At 41.4% G+C, this 22,881-nt stretch overlaps 1 protein-coding gene across 2 annotated transcripts in view; it reads right to left on the reverse strand.

Annotated features, from left to right (window-relative positions):
* lrmda (leucine rich melanocyte differentiation associated) overlaps positions 1-22,881 on the reverse strand; it is a 195,674-nt gene that overhangs the window by 45,864 nt on the left and 126,929 nt on the right. Inside the window, exons 3-5 of one of the 2 annotated variants that reach the window (XM_020603237.1) lie at positions 22,262-22,388; positions 20,779-20,918; positions 17,635-17,761 (exon numbers count right to left, since the gene is read on the reverse strand). In XM_020603237.1, coding sequence (XP_020458893.1) covers positions 17,635-17,761; positions 20,779-20,918; positions 22,262-22,388 — 394 coding nt within the window. The remainder of the gene's footprint in view (positions 1-17,634; positions 17,762-20,778; positions 20,919-22,261; positions 22,389-22,881) is intronic. The other variant, XM_020603238.1, reaches the window with a different exon arrangement.

The following is a 22,881-nucleotide window of genomic DNA, read 5'->3' on the forward strand; positions in this document are numbered from 1 at the left end:
TTGGGTGGCCACAGTACAGTTACGGAAAGGCTTAATGTCCTCATGTTTTCTACCCTGGTTCCTCTGCAAGAACTCATTAAATGCATGCCCCCCCCCAATGCAAGAAAATTTACGGCACATATAATGTAATAGAGATATCATTCTGTGGCTCACCTGTTGAAGTATCACTCGAGCAACAGTTTTATTTTGGTAACAAATTCACGGAAGGCCTCTTGAGCAGTCTGCTATCTGTTCATTGTTAAGCTAGTGTTTGAGGTCGGGCAGGCTGGCGCAGGAGAGACACACTGATTTCACTGAGACAGAATCTAATCAAGAGTTGTCTTAACATATTACAACTGACTTAAGCTCTATCTTTCCTCCCAGTTAAGTCTCACTCACTCAGAATCAGAATAACTGGGGAGACAGAGACAAGAAGACAAAGTGAGGCAGAGAGGGAAGATTAGGAGGGGGGGGGACCCACACATCCTTTTCTGACTGAAATGGAAGACTACTTCCGGCTCCAATTTCAGTATATGCCAGGGCAAACTGCAGAAAGATAAATGAGCTCTCCAGCACCAAGGGGAAACTGATTCTTTATCTGGCATGGCACTATTTACTGACATTAAGAATGATAATATCAATCAGCAAGCTGTCAGCAACCCAAGTGAGCTGCAAAGAGAACAACGGTGCCACTGTCTCTCTTTTGATACGTTTACAAAGAGATGTTGATGTACCTGCCATTCAAGTGCAAATAATGTCATCACAGCACACCCAGATGAGGGCCCACTGCTCCACCTCGGTGATGAGTAAAACTGCCCAGGGCCCATTCCCACAGCTAGCTTTACATAGCTAGGATGGGTTAATGAGTTAGCAATCAGCACAACAAGAAGAGCAGCAGAGCACCAACATGTCTGCACTCCTCATCTCCCTGTGAAATATGGCTGCGGGTAACAGATTTTTTTTTCTACCTTTAGTGGTGATGAGCAGGAGAAAACACATGGCAACAGCATCAGGGAAGCGTCTGTGTAATTACTTTTGGCCATCTTTCAAACTTTTCTCTCTCAGGAGAGAGATGTGTGACGACATATGACAAGAAAGCCAACAGGCTTTCCATACAGAATAATGGAATCCATCATCACTGAGGCAGACACACCTGTCTGGCTTTGAGAACAATGCCACACTGCCTATTTATTAGGTGCCAGAAAAGTTTATGTTTGTTCGGTGACAGTGACAGCAACTTGATCCTTTTCATTTCTGGAAGGGGGATCTCAAGTTTGGGAAAGGAGGGAGGAGGGAAATGTCTGACTCACATATTTTCTTCTCTCAGTGGTGCACAGTGAGTTCTCTTTCTTCCTGATAGCTGTCTGCTAAGGAGTCAGAAGACAAATAACAAAGACTGTCATTCTCCAGGAGGCTTTCACTAATTCTTTTTTCCTTCACCACAAGATACATAATATATCTTTTTGACGCTTCAAGTCCAGCACCACCTCAATCTTCCCAGGATATGTAAGGTTTGGAATTGTGCAGTAAAGGGAGTGATTTAATTATTCATGCTAGTCTGTATCCAACAAGAACAGTAATAATGATTAATAATAAGAAGAAACTAGCACCCTCTGTCAGAACCAGTTCATACAAAATTAGGAAGCACCGTCAATAAACTGTTGAGTTAAATCAAGCAATTCTATTGGAAGATGACACCTGCAATTTTTCTCACAATTGAATCTGAAAAGTAAATACCAAATCAGACAAGCATATGCTTAATGCAAGCATGTGACAGGTGTCTTGAGACAAATATTTTACACTCTAAATAAAAAACGGCATGTTGATGTATAAAAAGACATTTTTTGTTTGTTTTTTTTCCACCAGATACAATTCATACAGTTGGTAAGGATTAGTTTAAATATATAAAAAAGAAAAAGACAAAGTGGTGATTTGTCACTCCTTTTAATTCAAAGTGTCAAAATATACTTTTAAGACCAAGAAAATTAGATTGAGCTTTACAATGTGCTATAGCTGATCTGTGGCTGCTCAGTGGGCTATCACTTCAGCACGACTGTCAGCCAGCCGTGTTGACGGAACAGCGCTGGCTGTCATCTTAACAGTTAATAATTAGGCTTCCTCCTGCCACAAAACAGAGTGCCACGGTGACAAAAGCCAATGGCAACCGAGGTGGCGGCTTGGCTGCCGCATTATAAATAATCTGACCAGATGATTAATGAGGGGGGCCAGCGAGCTAAAGCAGCAATCTTGCACACAGACAAAGGCTGCCTCACACAAAAAAATTTTAACAAAACACAACAAGACAAGCCCTGTCCCTGGACAGAAATAAGAAATGAAGCAGAATGGCAGGGAGAGTGGAAACATGCCAAGTAAATAAATTATTGAATTTCGAACGACAGCTTATGAGGACTTTATTTAACCTCTAAGCACTTTTGGGGGTGGGGGTGCTCATTAACATTTTGACACACTCTGTTGAATGGCAGGGTCAGGCAGGTTCTAAGTGCAAGGGAGGTTTGGGAGAGACAGGGAAATTCTTTTGTGGTGATTGTAAAGAACACTTTGGGGGAAAAGTGAAAGATAAGCACAAGAAAGAGCCTTAGATAATTCAATAATTTGGGCGGCTGAAATACCATGCCAAAATCTAACTCGATTAAAAGAGATATTTAGTTGTTAAACAAAGATTGCCTAAGGAGGGTTTCAATGGCACCACAGGGGCCTCTCTATGGAATCCTCAGATCACCATAGAAATCCTAGGAATGGGCTTCTTGTTTTCTATATCATCCAATAATAAAAGCCCATACACTGGCCATATTATTTTAGGTAAAATTAGACACGCTACAAAATAAATGCTATACAATTAAATGTTAGAATAATAATGTTATAAAATACATGTTATAAGAATTCTAGTAAAAGTTTAGCATTGTCTCATATACACATACACATACACATACAGTACTCAAAAATGACTGAAAATGTCACTTCGCACAGAGTAAAACCATCTGTTTATATTAAGAACTTTTGTCTGCTCGTTTCCCCATCTACACTTCAGTTCTCAGTTTTGACAGGGAGCTATATTTTCTGCTGTTCATCTACCGTTATGCCGTTCCATAGTAATATGGGCTGGGCACTTCTGCTATTACCATTTTTAAATTATACTCATCAAAGCAGACATGCCAAATCAATCAAAGGATGGCAGCGAATGAACAACAACAGCAACAAAAGTGACAAGCCTCTGTTTTTCTCTTAGTTCCACAAACAAACATGGATGCTGTATCCTGCTACCGGTCAACAATTATTTTGAACATTTGGATGTAAGGTTGCTCCAAGCAGGTTTTTCCATTTGATGGGCCTTATTCTTTCCCTCCACTTTACTGTGCTCAGCTGGCAGGGCTCTCAGTTGTCACAACATCTCCTTTTAATGCCCCTGACAAGGGGTTATTTGCTCCCATATATGTTTTCTCCCCAATTACACCATGACAGGCTGGAGGCTGCCAAGCCATGCTGCTGAGATGCTGATGGTCACCTCTTTGACTAGTCCTTCCTGCCTCCTGCACTATATTTTTCATCTTTTTAGGTTCTATTAGAGAGGAGGACTCTCTCATTTGTCTGTCCATGGTCCAAAGTGTTGTTTAACACCCAAGCACCAGCACCCGCAATGCCAACTACTATTTGTTGAGAAAGGTTATATTGAACATTTTCCTTTAAGGCATATATCTGGTAAGAATACAGCATGAACATTGTAAAACAGTATAGAAATATTAGCAAGAAAAACATTCAATGTGCATGTAATACTGAAAAAAGGAGGGACATGTACAGAGGACTGTCCAAATAGACAAAGCAGTGGTGTGAGCCATTATGGGGATTTGAATTACCCCCCCCCACACACACACTTTCAAAATTATGCCAAAATGTATCAACTTGAATAATTAATGCAAAGCACAATGCTAATCTCCACCAAAACACATTAATTAGAATAATTAGCTCGATTCTTTGTGGCTGTTTACAACGATCAGGCTGATCAAAGACAAAGTGAAATGTTACCAAACGACTGATATCTCAAATATACAAGATGCAAACTCTCTGAATCAATAAAGCAAAACAGACAGCACACACACACACACACACGCACACACACACACACACACACACATTTGTGAGTATAGCTTTAAGCTAAGTGGGATGCCAAATGCAACGGTTGCCATTGATACCACAATGAAAAATGCATGATTTCAGAAAGAGCACTCTTTTATCTACGAGGTAAGATCAATAATGGGAAGGGGTTATGGAATCAAAGCTGTTTTGCTAGTGCGGTAGTTGACTGACAGCCTTAAAGACATCTGAACACAATTATCGAGAACAAAGCGTGCTAAAAGACAATCGGAGGAGAGTAAGGTGGAGTTCTGTGGGTTGATCAACTTTCTTTTCACATTCAGAAGGCAATATCAAACACTAAGTGTACAGGGCAACAGGAGTCAGACTCGTTTACTACTGACAAGCTCCATGCAAGGTCACGTATTTGTTTCTTGGCTTGAACTCCAGTAAAATAAAAATAAAAATCACAACAGTTACAAGAGAAATTTTTAAATCAACAAGACACCGTGTTTGTGTTTATTAGAAAAAGTGTGCTCTTTGTCTCTTCTTCTAAAACACAGACCCCTCTAGTCATCCTGTAAAGATTATTTTAAGTACTCACAAAGAAAGGCACCGCAATACAGTATACTGGGACATGACAATTACAAGTCCTTGCTTGCGCCATAATTAATGTTATGATGTTTAATTCTGTAAATTCCAAATAAATCTCACCTGTACTATTTTAAAATAAATCTTTTAGCCTTGATTCATTGATTTCAAATGATGCTGACAGTGCTAATTGTTGTGTAACTGGAGCCTTGCCTCTGCCCTGACCTTCCGCCATGTGAGTGGACATAGGATGAGACATTAGCTTTCAGCAGAGGATGGGACTTGTCTGGCCTAAGAATGTGGCAGGAGATAAAGAATAAAAAAGAGAGAGAGAAAAGAAAGGAGGGCAGAGGAGAAATGGAGACAAGAGAGTGAGACTGAAAGAGAAAAGGAGACACAAAGAGAAAGGGAAACATGAGAGAGAGAGGCAATGAAAGTGAGTGACAGACAGACAGAGGATTCGACACAGGCAAAGAAGTGAAGGCTCTGGCCACAGAGGGACCTAGTGAGAAAGCTAACAGATAGCAATCAGAGTTCTCACTCTGCACCACGGCTAACAGCTAGCAGCTACCCTGTCACCGCTGCCTAAACAAGCCCAGTGTTTTCATCTCCATATACACAACGCGGCACTCTGTCTTTTCTTCTGATGGAGATAAGATGTATAAATTATGAGCAGCTGACAAAGTCTACTCCAGCGCCCCCGGCGTCTCATCAATCACTAGCCTGTGTGTCAGCAGGTAACTGACGTGGCCCCTGGAGGCACAGCCCCTTCTTTAGGTGTGTGAGTATTTTTGTGTATTTGCTACTGTGCAATTGGGCTTTTGTACATGTCTGAGAATTGTGTCAGTGTCTGCATGTGTGTATATGTAATGCAAGAAGGTTGCACGAACAGCTGATTCGGTCTTGACTCCATGTTGAAGAAAATACACAAAGAAATGCAAAAAGAAATACACACAACTTGCGCACACCAGCCAGACAATAACTCCTGAGTGTGCTTGTGTGAACTCAAGGTTTTCCTGTTATACCTTTGGATTACTGGATGTGCTCCATGATGATACTCCAAAGAGAAACTTAAATGCTAGAAAAAAGAGGAAACATGAAGGACTGAAACAGTCTACAAAACAAGTGTAACTCGGAGCTGGCTTAGAACTGGGGGCTTTAGAAGGCCGGTGGGAGACCACTCAGTATGAATATTAGCATTCATTTTCTGTGAATCCCCATTTCCTCTGTCTACAAACTAAATAAACATATAATTAAAAGTATACATTTATGACAATTTCACCAAAAACAAACATTTTGAGCTTCATCGACACAGATGTTAAGGTGAAAGTGTTGCACTGAATTGCATACAATTGTACAGGTGTACCTAATAAAGTGGCCGGTGAGTAGACTTTCAACTGCATTTCCAGGGTTCTGAACTCCTACTTAATTCACAGACATTATACTGGGAACACTTCAGTGCTTAACACATCATTGCTAAAGTAAGCAACATAATTACAGTGTGTGTCAGCAAAACAGCATAATTACAAGCTACAAGTTGTCGGTGTCTGAGTTCTCATCATTCTCATTTGTGGGCCAATCACAGTATCATAGTCATTCACGTTTACCCTAATTTCATTGCAATCATTAGAAGCTGTAGTGTCCAAACTGAACCAATTACATTGGTATCACACAGCATCAATGAAAATATGCTAGCCAATAAAACACAAGTATTTGATGATTTTGGATATTGTATGACTGGGCTTGGTTTATGATAATTCCAAAAGAGCCTGTTTTTGTTAATGCATTTCTATTCAAGGACACTCTGTGTGTGGAAGACAAAATACTGAGAGATAACTATATTAAATGAAACGTGCATTCCTCTTGGACTGAACTGGTACATAACCTCAAACCATATCACTGGTAAATTACACAATGTTTGTGTACATGGCCCAAAGCAGGCAGTGTTCGCTCGCGCACACATTATTGATCCACTGTCTTGAAGTGAAGCTCAAGAAAGAGAGAGTGAAGCAGAAAATCTCGACTCCCCATGGGGACAAGAGAAACGGCTCATTCAGCACCAAAGAGAAGGAAGGCTGTCATGTTCTGTGTGATGAGCTGAAAGACTAGAGGCAGCCTGGAGCAGCGGGGTTTTTCTTCCCTCCATAAACAAACCCCCCAAAACAAACAGTTCCACCCCACAGAGACAGAGATGGGACAGTCAGACAAGAGGGAAGGGCAGACAGGTGTCATGAAAGAATGACATCTGTGACAGAGGGCACTAAGTGAGAGGAAGAACTGAAAGTAGCATCCGAGTTTTTGCCTCAGTATTTCTGGCCTGCTGGTTTGGCTTGGATCCTAGGCTAGGGCTTCAGTTTTTGATCACCTTGATAGCTCATAAATAATATACCATGCTTCATTAGCATTAGTTAGAGCCAGTGAGGTATCAGTGACATTACTGTTACACATTATCTTTAAAAACCCTCCTAGAAAGAAAGAAAGAAGATGTCTTGAATTCAGTTGACAAAAGCAGTCGATCTGAAATCTGATGAGTCTGACAGGATGTGAGCCCATCTGATCCGATGCTGTCTCATTATTCCCTTAAAGGGGGAAAGGTAGCATGGCCAGGCTGCTCTGCACTCTGCCTTTTTGCACAGGTGTGATGAAAGTCTGAGCCGTTGCAGCACCGCCCACCTCTCACATTACTCTGAACACGTCTGGTAACGGACCTTGCCAGTTGGCAGGCAAACGCTGTCAAGTGATGCCCATTGTGCCCTTCCCATCTGCCTGCTGCATGGAAACAGCATATCAGGTGATCCAGGGGATACTTATTATCATATGATATTAAATGTATGGGCTATGGGTTACAGTTGTAGGTTTTAACAAAATAAAAGATATTTCGTACAGAATGGGGACAACACGGGTTCGTACTACAAGTTCAGTTCTGTCAGTTCAAACAAGGACGTCTTTCTATCATTGTGATAAAGGTAAATGAGAACAAGGAAGGCAGACAAATTGTTATAAAGAGAAATAGAGATCCATTATCTGTCAAAATGGCTTTGTTTGCCACCCCTTCCGCAGCACAGTACTTCCTGTATTCTCTTAATCAGACTTGATGAAATAACAAACCTTTGTTCTACACTGTCTGGAGAAGTTACCCTTGAAATAAAATATATGTTAGTAATAAGGACTTACAGTGCATCTCACAGGATATCTTATTACAGACCTTTACAGCTCATTGGCTCTGATGGAATTTCTTAAGTATAGTACAGTGCATAGAAGTCAGACCTATTCTGGGAAGAGGCATTACAAATCTGTCAGCTTGCAGCAGAATGCCAACTGCAAATAGAAACCGAATGAAAGTGTCAGAGGTTATAATGCCTTTGATAACCACTGAAAGATGCAAATAATTTGACAGTGAAAAAAAAGCCAGGCTATTAAAAAAAAAAGAGCTTAATACTCTTTGTTTAAGCATGTAACGGTTTCAGGTGTTAGACTTTCATCATACTTCTGAAGACTTGCATCTTCACTAAGCTCTCATCACAACAATACAACCCAAAAAAGATGATAAATTCTTTGCAGATTGATGATTAAGGATCTTCACCTACTTCACTGCTCATCAGTGCCCTGCAATCTGAGGCCAGTTCTTCACAACCCTCTCCAACACTCCCATAAATGACAGAAAAATGTTGTCTGAGTGTCACTTGACCCTTCTGCCTCCTTCCCTGACAATGACCCCTAGTGCACTCTGGGCAGCCTTTGCTCTTTCACATATTTCCACTGATAAACAAGAATGTCTCCCTCTCCTCCACCGTCTCAGCTTCATTTCCTCTTTTGCTGCTGTCCATGCCCTGTTCATCACCCTGCTTCTCTCATCCTTTTTCTCCCTTTATTCAAAACCTGAAGGGAAAAAAAAAGAGAAAACTCCACCAGCAAAAAAAAAAAGAAGAAAAATACACGGATGAGTGGCTATTCAGTGTGTTGAAAAGAGGGAGTTGCTGTTTTTGTGAAATGCAGAGGAACAGAGTGTGTGGCTTTTGGAAAAACACATAGGGGAAGTGCGTTGTGTTCAGGGCACACTTCAAACATATATACCAGCAGAACAGTCTGTAAGGTTTTTCAAAAAGCAATGTGAGGCAACACACCATAAAGAGTGACACCAAATTCACATGTTCAAGATTGCTACGCAAAGTTTTGACTAACTGAACATTTGGACCAGATGTAAAAATCCTTTATTTATTTGTCTTTACACAAATTCAGTGCTCAGTTAAACTACTCACTATTAATCACCATTTATCTCATAAGTGCCAAAATGCATGTGGAGCTGATCGTCTTGAAACTGTACGTTCCCCCTCTGACACTCATATACGAGGCTCCTGGCAGACTAAGCCCTTAATGCACCAGACTTGTCTGGTTAATCCTGTGAAAAACCATCCTTTTTGCCTCTCAGGTAGAAAGGTCGCACACTGAGGCCTAGTTTCCTTCAACTTACAGTATTCTCCTTGTTAGGCTCAAACTTAAACATGCTCTAGCCCTCATCTCTAGCTTTGCTTGCCCCACCACAGCCGCAGCCAACCCACCCACATGCATAGGCTACAAAGCTAGAGGTGTCAGGACTACCTGTCTCAACAGCACCCCCCTTGCCTGACCTGCAGATAGCCCTCAGGGACATTAATTATAGAGTAGTCTGACTTGTTGAGAGGAAAGAGACAGACAGACAGAGAACGTGAGCAAGTGAGACACACACACACACACACACACACACACACAAACTGTGACAGATATATATGTGTAGAGAGAGAGAGAAGAAAGATAAATGCAGAGATGTTGTTACAGAAGCTGCCACCTCCTAATCATGTCATCCTGCCGTACAGAGGTGATGCTGAGGCAATACTCGATCAGGTTTCACATTCATCTCCAGGACTGGTTGGTGGCGGCTGAGGATTAGGAGGGTCAGTGTAGAATGATAACTCTCGTTCTCCCACAGAATTCAAATTTTATACTTGTTATATCGAAACCCCAAATGTTCCAGTTAGTCAGCCGGCCCAAATACCGCTGAGGTTCTTGTAATTATGATATACTCCATCCAAACTGTGTAGCTTAGACAGTCTCTGTCATTTAAAATTTGAAGCATCTTTTAACTACTCCTTCAACATGCTAGTGTTAAACCACAATGCGTACATGCAATGGCTCTAGCTGTCACATAAAACAAAAATAAAACATTGCGGTGCCAGTGTTTCTGCTCAAGGACCACGCAACATAAAACGGCTGTATTCATTTCTGAGTGGTTGCAGGCAAAAACACAGATCTATGATAATATAACATTTCTCTGTGTGTTAGTGTGTGGACAGTGATGTCTACTCCGCAAGCATGGTTAGACACTGAACTGCCGCCATGTGATCAGAGCAATCTGTCCAAACAAATGGAAGCTACTCTTGTGCATTACTGTGTTAGATTAGACGACTCTCGGTCATTTGATTCCCTACTGTCTCGACAGCTCCTGTTTCTAATGGACCGAGTGGGATTTCACAAAACGCAAAATAGGGAGAGGTCAATGTGTTTGAAGGTTACCCCTGTCAGGGAATCAAAATAAATAACATTCAGGTGTGCTATTCTCTGTCAGGCGAGTGTCTTAATGATGCCAAGTTAACACATACTAAATAACAGTGTCTCCCTACGCACTGACAGCCTCAGAAATAATTGACCAGCATGCTCAAAACGGAGACACAGTAGGCAGAGAATTCAATCCTGCAACTGACAGAACCCATTGAGCATGTCACTAAATTTTGCATTATACACAAAGCAATGTCAGGTCAGGGATGTGGCCTCCTGCTAGTTATTTGCAGTTGCATCTCTGAGGGTAAATTACCTGGTTTTCCATAATATGGTCTAGTTGCCTAATTTCCTGACATCATGCTATCTCATAAGAAAAGTCTCAGATTTACTGCCTGTCAAAAACATGGACTGTTTTTTTTTCTCATGTCTTTTCTTTTCTCCAAATGCTTGGCAGCCTCTCAACTAAGAGCTCGTATTCAATATCCTTTCTCAATGTGCTGTGGACATCTCTAATTCCAGACAAAGATGTATGGCTGAAAATGAACAAAAAAGAAACATAACCTTATTATGTTTGAAGGCTACCAGCAGTGTGTCATTTCATCCACAAGTTCCCATGCGAAAAAATGACTGCTAGGGGGGCTGTAAAGCAATGTAACACAGTTCTAAAGCTCTTAGTGAGAAAACGGTGAAATCCATTATCCTGCTGACCTCTGTGCATTGACAAGTACACACATACAGTAAATGGTGCCCTGTCATTTTGTTGTTATACATGTGTAAATCATTCACTTTCTGTCAGAAATAGAGGCTTTGAACACAAAACCTCACCTCACCAGCGGGGTCACGAGGAAACTGAATCCCACCGCAGACAAAGCAGAGTTTTACGTGCAAGAGCACGGCCTGCCACTGATAGTGACAAAGATGACAATAGCTCAGCGATGGTGTGAAGACTGCCTTTAAGCTATACCGTGCATGAGGAACAATGCAGGCTCGTAGAATACACCCTCTCACCACGGAGCTCAAAAGTGTCTGTTTTAAGTTCACAATGCAGCGCCAAGGTCTGCCTACCCTTTCTTTTCACTCTGTCTCTTTTTGTATGTCCCTCCATTCAAGCTGGACGGTGTGGCCTATCATCGTCTCGACAATGACAGTAGGTGGAAACACTAGCTTTCATTACAGAAAGTATAAATAGTGTAATCTATCAGCCCTGCCAATCAGGATGATTGATTATGGGCTGTCAGAGAGGAGAGTGACACATTATAAAAGTTTGGTTAACAATGCCTGTAGCTGGTGCAGGGCTGCTGCCACCCAGCCCAGTGATTAATGTGTTGTCAGCCTGTAATCCCACACCCACGCTTAATGAGGCAAGAATTTATCATCTCAGCAGAGTGGCAGATGTCAGAGGGAAAGGAATCCAAGTGGCTGGAAACAATATACTTTTTCTAGCCTGTGCTTGACATGTCTGACAAGCTCTAAAAACCACAAAAGAGGCCTGTGTAAGCACAAACTTCAGTGGAGAGGACTTTCAGCTCTGGCTCCATCCTCTGTTGCATGAAAGTTGCAGCTGCTGAAAGAAGACTCCATCTCCATTAACACCGCACTGAAGAACAGACAACTTGTATAATGAATCAAAGTTCAAATAATTCGGCACACGGGAAGGGAAACATCTAGTGCCACCATGTTTGTGCATATACACTACTAAAACATGTACAGTTTCATACACATTAACAAACTTTTTCTTTTGTCCCTATCTAGAAACAAAACCTGTGAGACAGTTTTACTGTATACAGACTACACACTTCATCTGGCACACATCTTAAATGCCGTCTCTTAGCCTTTTTATGTGCATGTCACAAACAACAACTTTACTTGAATTATCTGATAAAAATCTGAATGAGAATTAAAGCAAAGCTGCACGTGACAGTCGGCTTCAAAGTAAATTGTAAAAGCGAGGGCTGAAACAGTGATTAATGTGTACTATCAACATCAACTAAAAGAGACAGGCAGAGGAACAACTAATATCTCTGAAAGATTTAAAGTTTGGCACAATTTAGTGGAAACACCCAGTGGGTTTGGGATGAGAAGAGGTTTTTTTTTTTTTTTTTTGCTGCTTTTCATCTAGGCTATGGCAGCATCTTCCTCTCACCAACGAGACCAACAGAGAGGATTAGCTCTGATTGGACTGATAGGCCAACACACTGGGACACAGCACTGTGTAAGAGCTAAAAGCATCATTTGATGAGAAGTGTAATTGAAGAGATGCCTTAGTGGCTATGATATTGTTGCTACAGTTAATGTGCAGGGACTGTTAAGTTTTGCAACCCCTTGGCATGCGATGAAATTAGGTTCAGTTTTATAGAGGAACATAATGACTGTGAGATGCAGGGATGTGTGCAGAATCTATTTTACGCATGTCCAAAAATGATAAGGGCTCAGTCATACTGGAAGGAGGAAGTGTGTTATTTCTCTGCAGTTTTCTGTGTCACAATATATTATATGCCTTCACTAAGGCATATAAAGGATGTAGGTAGAACTGTGTGTGTAAAAAGCAAAGGCTTGGCTTTCCAGGGATTCAATATCATTTCACTTACCAGTCTTACACTATAAAAATAAAGAAAAAGTTACTACAAACAATGGCATGATTTGTCAAAGTGTAGGAAAACGTTACATCAAAATGGGGGTGAAAGACATCTCATTACTGCCGGCCAGTCCAGACCTGTTTGCTGACAGGCCTCAAACTCCATCTCTTAACACGAGAGATGTCGAGACAACAAATGCTTCACCGCAGAGGCGTTCCTTCTCTGTGCTAGATGCCAGCAAAGGAGATGAAAATCAGTTAATGTAACACAGCCCCTTCAGCTTCTCATAAAAGGCCTTAGCTAAACACATTTGTTTTCATGCTCTGCATTTAGCCAAAAATGAATAATCTATCATTTTCACTTGTGAGAGTGATGTGACACTGAGGTCATGCACCTGTGTCTCCAGGCTTTGAAACAGGCAATAAATGAGTCTTGGCACTATTACTTACAATTAATTATGCTCTAAAGTTTTACAGTGTATTTATGATATGCAGGGCTTAGAAGATTTATGTGGACAGTGTGAGTCACTCCTTCTAATTGCTGTTATTTTTGTGGCTTATAACCCCGGCGTGACCGGGACCAAACACTGGACAGGCTCATACTTCACCAGTAAGAATGAGTTACAGAGAAACACACACGGAGCAATACACACCTCACAGATATGGACAGACAAATACCTGAGAGAAGGAACATGTGGCTCCTTAAAAACATCTGACACAAACATGCTGCGTATTACGTCTATCATCCAAAGTAAACACTTCCAAACAAATATAAACATCTGTTAACGTTTAGGATATGCTGTCATTAAATGATGAAAAACAGCATTGTCTCAAGTGCCGAAGTGCAATTAACAGATAAGACATTATGTAAGATGGGGAAAAGAACATAATTCAAAGGCAAACGGATAACAAATCGTCTCTAAGTTTATTTCTCTGAACATAAAGCAGACAGGCACTCAATATAGTTACGTTTTGCCCACAACTCCTACTCAACCCGCGCTGTTAATCTTACTCAACCTACTATATACATATTGATTCCGTAATGTGTCATGAAAGACAGGTGACAAATCAGGGTTCTGTATGCATAATAGCCAGTGCAAATGCAGAAGCTAGCAGAGAGGGAAGAGTGGTAATAAACCTGCCTCCACAGTTATCTGTTGGGTTATATTTCCTTCCCCTGCTGAGAACCATATTCTTTGAGTTTTCTCTGAGGACACATTTGTTCAGTAAAATGATTCAGCAAACCCACTGAAGGCACATTCACAAAGCGCTATATTGCATGCTGTCTGTTATGTTTGAGAACTTTGGGGAACTCATAATTCTCAAGCACAGAGATGAACGTGGCAACATGCTTTGCAGGGCACCTTTGAGAATTGAAAAGGAAGCAAAACAACTACAGCAAAAATGCCTCATCTTTTTCCAGAGTTGCATAACAAAGAAAGCCACAATCATGCATCACATAATGCACAATCATGGGTCTAAAACCATGCAGCTGATCTTAAGATTTGGATTGCTTCACTTCAGTGCAAACTTAAAATGAACTGCTGTCTGCTGCTGTGTAAAACAGGTTAGTGTCTGGGCAAGAAAAAAACAGAACTGAAAAGATCCACTTGAGGACTTTCCTGGCCCTGTCACTGTCAATTCCCTTGAAGAACCGTTACCCTGTGTGCAGAGACTCATGGGACCTGGCTGAAGCCACCCTGCAGTGCAGTCTGCTTTACATCATTATGCTGAAAGGTTGTGGAAAAAAACAACAACTTGTGCTCGTGCTAGAAAATCAAGTCAAATACTTCACATCCAGGCAAAATCTAAGAGGCACCTGAGGAACATTTATACCCACTGCTCAGTGAGGGGGGACCATGGAGATGCTTCATTCACTGAGAAACACTTCTTAACATGTGGCAAGGGGGAGTAAATGTTATTCTACTATTTAAATTTGCTGCACAATTTTTTTTAGGAGTGCTTGGGATTTGAAAACAGAACGTACTGTCAGTGCTTTGATAGACATTGACAGTTTAATCCAAGGGTTTGGCGGCATATGTGGGCTCCGCGGCAGAGCGGAGGGAGGTGGAGGAACCGAGCCAAGAAGTACCACATGCATTTTCCAAAAGCAGCCCAACACAGTCCAAATGGCTCTACGTGGTTTAATGCCATTTCATTCCATGACCTCTAAGTCCTCAAAGAGAATTATCACATTATAGCATTCCAACACGCCCAATTTCCCAAAATACAGCTCAAGGCTTTTCCACTCTGACTCTGTTTAGTGTTGTGGTTTTGGGAAAACACTTCAATCGTCCGTGCTGTGTTTTTCTGTTTGTTTCAGGTATTTATAAAAATTTTTTCTCTCTCTCTTGTCTTTGTAATTTTGTCTCTGTTTCTGTCCAACTACTTGTCCTCTCCAATCAGAAACGCAATATAACAAAAGCCCAAAAGAGAAAATTACCCCCCTCGCTACTTGAAGCAAACAACAAAACATACAGACTAGTCAAAGACAGTCACCCACTTACAGCGTCATGCCCGCTGGTGCATGAAGACACTAACAGTTATAGAAGTGACAAAATTATCCCCAGTGTATGAACATGGCTACTTTCTTTGAGCACAACTCCCTTGTTTTCTTCAGGATGTTTGTCTTTGCAGTGAACGTTTGACTCTGTGATATGAGGACAAACATTAGGCTACAGTTTTTGGTTAATACTGTAAATGCAAATCTCATGTCAGGCTTTTGTGTGCGAGTGCCTTTTCCTACAAACAACCAGTTATTGATTGTCTGGTTGTGAAAACACTGGGGCTGTATGCAAAGTTATGGTGTTCAGATTGTGCTAAAGACCATAACGGTTTTATCGAAACCATGTGGTACTGCATAGCTCAGTGCCATACCATAATGGCATGATTGAAAAGGAGTTTAAACTGTGGTCACACTCCACTCCAGTATGACTCAAGTGAGGTCTTGAAAGTTCAGTCCTGTCTCTAGCAAGCCATTAACTATTCCAATATGTACATCATGCACTGGGAATGATTCAGTAGAGTAGGGGCTCTTTCTTCAGATTTATGCTGTCATGAGCAGACGTGCATCCCTGTAACCCTGCTGCAGTTGCTGTCGTTAATGTGGTTTTAATTTGTCTACTGTAAACAGCAGGAACAAGAGTTGCCATTTAAGGTCTTGGAGGAAAAATAACTGCATGAAAGATGAAAAACCCAAAATGATACACCCAAAGTCAAATAATTTCATAAAACCTTTTAAATCATGTCTGCGGTCCTGTATTTTTCCCTCCGATGCTTGCACTAATTGAGACTCAAATGGTAGCGCAAGCGACAGCGAGACAGCTAATTACCATCCTCTGTAATGAAGCAAATGGCAGACACTGTACCATGAGCCACTGTTATGAGCAACACCCTGCTGTACCAGACATAAAAGCAAACACAAATATCTAATTATGCCATCATCTCTCCCTGCTTTCCTGTCCCGTTGCAGACGTTTTGCTAATTGGTGGCCCTGCACTATTGGTCAGCCTACAATCATTCTGATGATGTGGACAATTAGAGCCGGGAGGCACTCATGGCTCATCAAGTCTGTGATAGTTGACACATCATGTCTCATCTAAATCAAAACAAATGTTATAGAAATGCTGCTGTGACAACCCAAGGCCTAGACATGGGATAGGTCCATGCAAAAATCCCCTGCTAATAAGGAACTGTGGATAACATAGCAAAAGTATGATCAGACGCACAAAGTACTGTGTGCAATGGGAGGTAGATGTGTTTTCATCAAAGAAGTAACCTTTTACTTTGCATAGGGAATAAATAATCACATACAGCAGGTTCAAAGACACACACACACACACACACCATGTCAGCTAGAATCAGTGATTATCTCTCCTTTCATCCAAGGTTGTGACGACAAAGGCAAACGTTTCTTTTTCACTGACAGGCTATGTAAATAAAATCTTATAAAGTGAGTTTACTCTGCCAAAAAGCATTGTAGAGGTCCTTAGTTTCTTTTTATATAAAGTGGATGAGCGGTGTTTTCATTCCACTTTTCTCCATCTACCAAACATGCCAGACTGAGGTTAAATTATTTCAATGTTTTGCTTTCTCACTTGCCACTTGCATGAAAAATCAAGAACAAAGGATTGCATGAACTGACACTAAACAAGTGCACTATCTTAGATGATTGTCTGAAACAATAAATATTTTGTTTTTACACTTGCTAATCTGGATCCATTTTTACCTCCCAGGCTCACTTTCAGAGTCCCAGAGATCTTGGAATGACAAAGCTCATCTGATCCAAACAGTAAATATTTCATGACCTTACAATTACATGAAATCAAATCTAGGGAAAAGCCAATCATTTATATTGCATTATTAAAGGCGTAGAAGGGGAAAAGGGGGTGAAGAGGGTATATTTACAGTATAAACCTTGCAAAGTCTAATTAGTCTGTATGGCTCAACACAAGAGAGGGAGGAATAAGTGCAAGGGCTTGGGATAATTAAGCGATTGTGAACAGCATGTACGTGAGCTGTCACTCCAATCGCCAACCATGTCACACTTGGCAACACGACTGCAAACTGGACAGCTGCCCGTCGCCTTTGATCTGGGCTCATGCATAAGAAATCAGGTCAGGCCTTGGTCACCCACATTTATACACATGCACTCAATAGTAAGTAAAGAGAGACTCCTTTCAAAGGGCCACAGTAGCAGGACCTTTGTAAAAGGAGACCGACAGCCAAGCACACACTGGAAGAAAGAAAGCATACAGAAGAGAAAGGAAACTGGGAAGAAAGGGATGAATGTGACAAATCCTCTCAAGATTTCAGAGACTATTACTTAAAAAGTGTTTTTAAACATAAAACAGAGCTTAACTTACAGCTTCTGACTTGGGTTTGACCACTTTCATGAATGCTCCTCTCGCCCGTGCCTCCATCACTTCTTTTTTGGTTACGTTCCTGGTGTCCAGAAACTTCAGCTGGGGCAACTTGTGCAGAACAAAGTACCTGAGAGAAAACATTTTGGCTTAAAATGTGCTACCGCTGCCTTAAAAGGTCTTCTTATATGCCAGTCCTCGACAAAGACACGAGGAAAATCTAAGGAAGTGTGTAAACCATGACATGACTAATCAAGCTGACACAAATTCTAATATGTAAATGCATGTATCAACAAAACTTGAAAAGAAGCCATGTTTATTGAGATTTAATGGTGATGCAAATTTAATGGTGATATTTTCTTGTATGTAATAACCTTCAAAGCTGATAAGAATAAGTACAACATATAAATAGCACAAAAGGAGATACAACCCGTCTGCCAGAGCTGTCACTCTGGCAGCATCACAGATATCTCTCTAAGCTTTCAGACACACTGTCTTTCATTGGGAGGGAGAGAAACGTCAAAAGATAATGGTTGGAATACACAGATGACAACAGATACTTTCACAGGCAGGCAGGGATGAAGGAACCAGTATGTCAGGGCAGAGCTGGTAGCCAAAAAGGACATGAATGCAGCACCTAAGTGGAGGGTGAAAAAGGACAGGTGATATGGGCACAGATGAGACCTGTGCGCAAAGAGCCGTGACAAATTGATGATGGTGATTGCGATGAAGGGAGATGGCAAAGCCCATGTCAAGTTTTCAACAGCTGAGGATTATAAGGAAGGGATGTAGGGATCACATTTAGACTGATAGGGAAAACATATGAATCTGATTTAATTAGAAAGATGAGAGAGTGTTTCAGCAAAAATAAAACAAATGGTTAAAACTAAATATATCACATGGCACTACAGTAAACGACTTCTTATATTAACATTATTATAGGGTATAATGACGGGTTCCTCACTCCTGATGAGAGCTCCCTTTTTGCACTCAAATCCAAGTGGCCCCATTCCCACCCTGTATCTCTCTCCCTGTAAAAGGACTTTGTTCATGATGAAATGTGAAGATGCCCTTGGGAAACACGCAGAGAGGTTATTCTCCATAGGTAACCTACCATCACAGGGTCAAAGCAGATGACAAGGCTCTGTCAGCCAGTAGGGATATTAATGATTCAACCCAACCACAGAGGGAGGATAAGAGAGGAGAGTGGACTGGGAAAAAGACAAAGACTCATACACTTTATTTGGCAACAAATACGTGTTGACAACAATGATTTTTTTTTTCTGCCCATGAAGGCGGCTGTTGGGGAGAACACCAAAAGCTTTAGTTTATATGTTCTTTAATTTTCTAATACTTGTCCCTATCTAGTATGTGAGTGAGTGTTGCGTAGTGGTTATGTTGTATATCTGGGTGGAGTTTATAACTGATTGTTTATGTCCAGATGATCTCCCATGAAATAATTCCCTTGATTATAATAACGGAAATTGATCAAACCCAGGTAATTATTAATTTATTTGAGGGAAAGGTTGTCCTGTATGTTGCCAGATTTCACATTTGTGTTCGGTTGACCTGCTCTGCACTGAGGAAAAAAAAAAAGTGGTTATTCTGGGGAAAGAAGGTTACACTAATAGTTAACAGGAAGTTTTTTAAAGTATAACAACAGAATTGACCATTTTGTTTTCTTTGTAATTAGTAGCAAAATATGTAGTCTTTTGCAGGAACCTTCCTAAGATATTACAATTAGATAAGAAGATCTTAGGTTAACAGATAAGGAAGCTAACAAAAACCTTTCAAAATGAATATTTATAAATATTGAGGCTAATTATTATGCTGCTGCATTTTATGGCATTTAGGAAACAGGTTGAGCGAACACAAAGTACAGCTGGTGACTGAGGCACCTCAGGCACAAGCTCTTTGACCTGCCACAAAAGGAGATTGGACAAACTGATAACTTTCTTCACGATAAGAGGTTAAAAAGTCACATAAAGATACGTTAATCTTTATACATCACAGAGGCAGAGAGAATAGGCGCAGGTTGTGTTACATCCATTGTCACAACATTTCCAAGTTTCTCAGACTGATTTCTGAAGAGCCAGTGTCCTCTAAGCACAATGCCACATAATCAGTTATCATTCTAATCATATAATATTACAGCTTTGTACTCTTGTGTTGTTGTAGTACCACAAATGGCCACTGAGCGTATGCATGGTCAGATGAGAACAGGAGGACAATGCTTTGTGAATGACTATGTTTCTATGTCACTGCACTAATTGGGGCACCGATGCGAGGCACCGGAGTATTTCACTTGAGAGACCAAGAGCTCCCGAGGCACTGGGCTGGGTATTTATTGCCCAAGGCCAGTACTGTCACGACCTGCATGCAGCCTAACCTTGTCAGACATGAAATCTGCATCACGCTCAAATTGATGTTTTACTATGTGACACACTATGAATATTACATTACAGGACTGTAGACGTTGTCAGTCAAAACAGAAAAGCTTTCCTCACCAGTAAGATAAGCATGCAAAGAGAGGGGAAAGGGGGAGAAGGAGAGGGAACGTGAGAGAGAGAGAGAGAGAGAGGGTGGGAGAAAGAGGGACAAAAAGAAAGAAGAAAGATTATTCAAGAAAGGCAAGGGTGGTAAATGATTAATAGGCAACACAGAGACAGAAACAAGCACTTAGGGCTAAAACAGACAAAAGAGAGTGTGCTTTTCCCCTTTTATCGCATTTCATGTAAAGGACCCTGACAAATGGTGGTCATATTGCATGGCTTGAGGCCTAGCTTGATGTTTAATGCATCATCTGCTCTGGTAAGGCAGGGTAGTAAACACTCATTTGTGATGGTGACTAGTCGCATATGAAATGCATTTTGCAAACTGGAGTGTAGAGGGGCCAGTTGACAAAGCTTTTAGGGTGATGTGCTTGAATCCACAGTCTGCTTGTGAAATACAGGGACGTGAAGAAAAAAGAACATCTCCAAAACCATTGCTTACAAAAACTATCACTCTGAATAGTTTAGTATCAGAACTGCCTGACTGAACACACACAAATCACTATCTACCTACTGTATGTACTCATCCAATTCAGAGTAATGTGGACTCCTTATTTATGTAACTTCATCACAGTTTGTCCATGTAGTAACTGACCTGTATCTCTGGTAGTCGTCCTCATCCTTATCCGGACTGACCAGCTGGTTGGGGCAGGCCTCATTTCCCAGCAGGCTGAGGTACTTCAGTGAGGGGGTCACATCAGCCAAGTGTTCCAGCAGGGCTTCGATATCAGTCAGGTGTCAAAGGGCGGATGTCAAGGACCTAGCGCTGTTAATTACATTAGCATTGACTGCCCGCACAGCCCCTCCCAGGCCTGTCTGCACTAAAACACGTCACTGTCAAATTTACAGAGGTACTCAAAGGGGCTAGTCACTGGCTTTGTGAGGCTGGGCAGACAGAGGGGCAATTTAAGGTGCAGGCTTTGGCATATAGTCGAGACACAATTTGGCTGCTGCTCTCTCTCTCTTTTTCTCGATCTCTTTCATTTCCTAGGTGGCCGGGTGCATAACAGTGACAAAATGATGGATGCCCTGTGGTTCAAACAGTCCGTGCTTCCCAGAGCCGTGCTGTGGAAAACTTTTGCAAAACGTGGAAAAAACAAACAGCCCCTAAGCAGGCACATTCATCACTAATACATTCACTTGGAAAATTGAGCCCCAAAGTGTCAAAATACAACTGCACTAATGCAGTGCTCAAGCTTTAAAATGGCACTGTGCCACGACAGGATGTACATAATTGGCCTATTAGCATGTGCCGACCACTTCATAACCAAATTCAGCACACAGTCCCAGACGCACACTTCAAGGAGCCCCAGTTTAATGTTGACTCTGGAAGTGAATGTGTGTGTGAGAGAGAGAGCATCGTTACTCAGTAGGATCTGCATAACCAGGGGGGTAAAAAGGACACATTGCTGAAGCTGTTCTGAAGCTTAGAGAGGAAGTTCACACATTTCTGACTGATCATAAACAGCCTTGCAGTGCGTCTGTCTTGAATTCGGGTGGCTGTGCAGAGTTCTGGTTTTAACATGTAGTAGAGCACATAGGGCTGTTATAATCAGTGAGCTGAGCTGAGCATGTTCTAGTATGTTAAGTGACAAATTAAATAACTGAATCATTTTACTTCAGTAAGGTAACAGAGTAGCAAAGTACAAAAATGATGATTGGACACATTTCCCATGTACTGTAATTTAAAATAACTAATATGACAAAAAAGAGGGCACATTACCCTAGAGAATCTCATTCTTGTATTCTTTTTTTTTATCCAACACAGTTTATTCTCCATAAAAATAAAAACATCACTTATGTTGACTCTGAAATCTGATTCCACTAGAGGTCCCTGTGGTTCAAAACTAGTCCTGAGTGGAGCTATGTGACAAGTTCTTCTACTCTGTTGCAACACATTGTGCCTTCTGCAAAGCCATGATTGAAAACTGGCTCTCTGAGACAGTCAGGTTGTACTGACATAACAATGCAAGCAAAATTAACTGCTGATTCTAATACCAATGCCTGTAATCTGTGTCTGCAGAGTGGACTGCAAATCAAAATAAGAGGGGGACTGGGTGACTTGTTTCAAAGGATATTTGGTTCTTATTGAGTGTTAGGGTGTGGAGGTTGGGTAACCTGGGCAACCGGAGGTCATTTCCAAGCAGATTGTTGTCGACGACCAGCTCTTCCAGCTCAGTGAACATTTTGAGTCCTGCCAGTGACCTGCAATGATAAGGCAACAGGAAAAATGCTCTAAATCTAGTCAGCTGTTATTGTGCAGAAATAAATATTTCAGCCACTTTCTTTCATACACCAGGATAGCATAGGTCTGGGCCTGTCAGGGAAGTGAATGACAAAAATTAGTGGTGCTGAGCTCCCCTGGCATGGTGAGGCATCCTTCAGTGGATGGCAGAATGAGGGATGGGGGTCACTTGTGAGTAGCCAGGATTCAAAACAAAAGGCTTCAGAAATGCAGCGGGCAGGATGAATTTGTCAATGTCTTGTGCCTTGAGGCGCTCAGTTTCGCCTGACCCTAACCCTCCATTCCCAAGACAAATCACTCTGTCACAGTTCACCTTCACTCCCCAGACACAAATTTAACTTGTCATCCATCATTTTCACAGAGGAACCGGAATACACTTGCAATCACAGATGGAATGGAAGGGAAACTTTTTGCAACTGTGCTGCAAAAGGGGTTAGTCTTGAGATTTTAACA

The sequence above is a fragment of the Monopterus albus genome, unplaced genomic scaffold, assembly GCF_001952655.1.
Source record: "Monopterus albus unplaced genomic scaffold, M_albus_1.0 scaffold60.1, whole genome shotgun sequence".
NCBI lineage: Eukaryota > Metazoa > Chordata > Actinopteri > Synbranchiformes > Synbranchidae > Monopterus > Monopterus albus.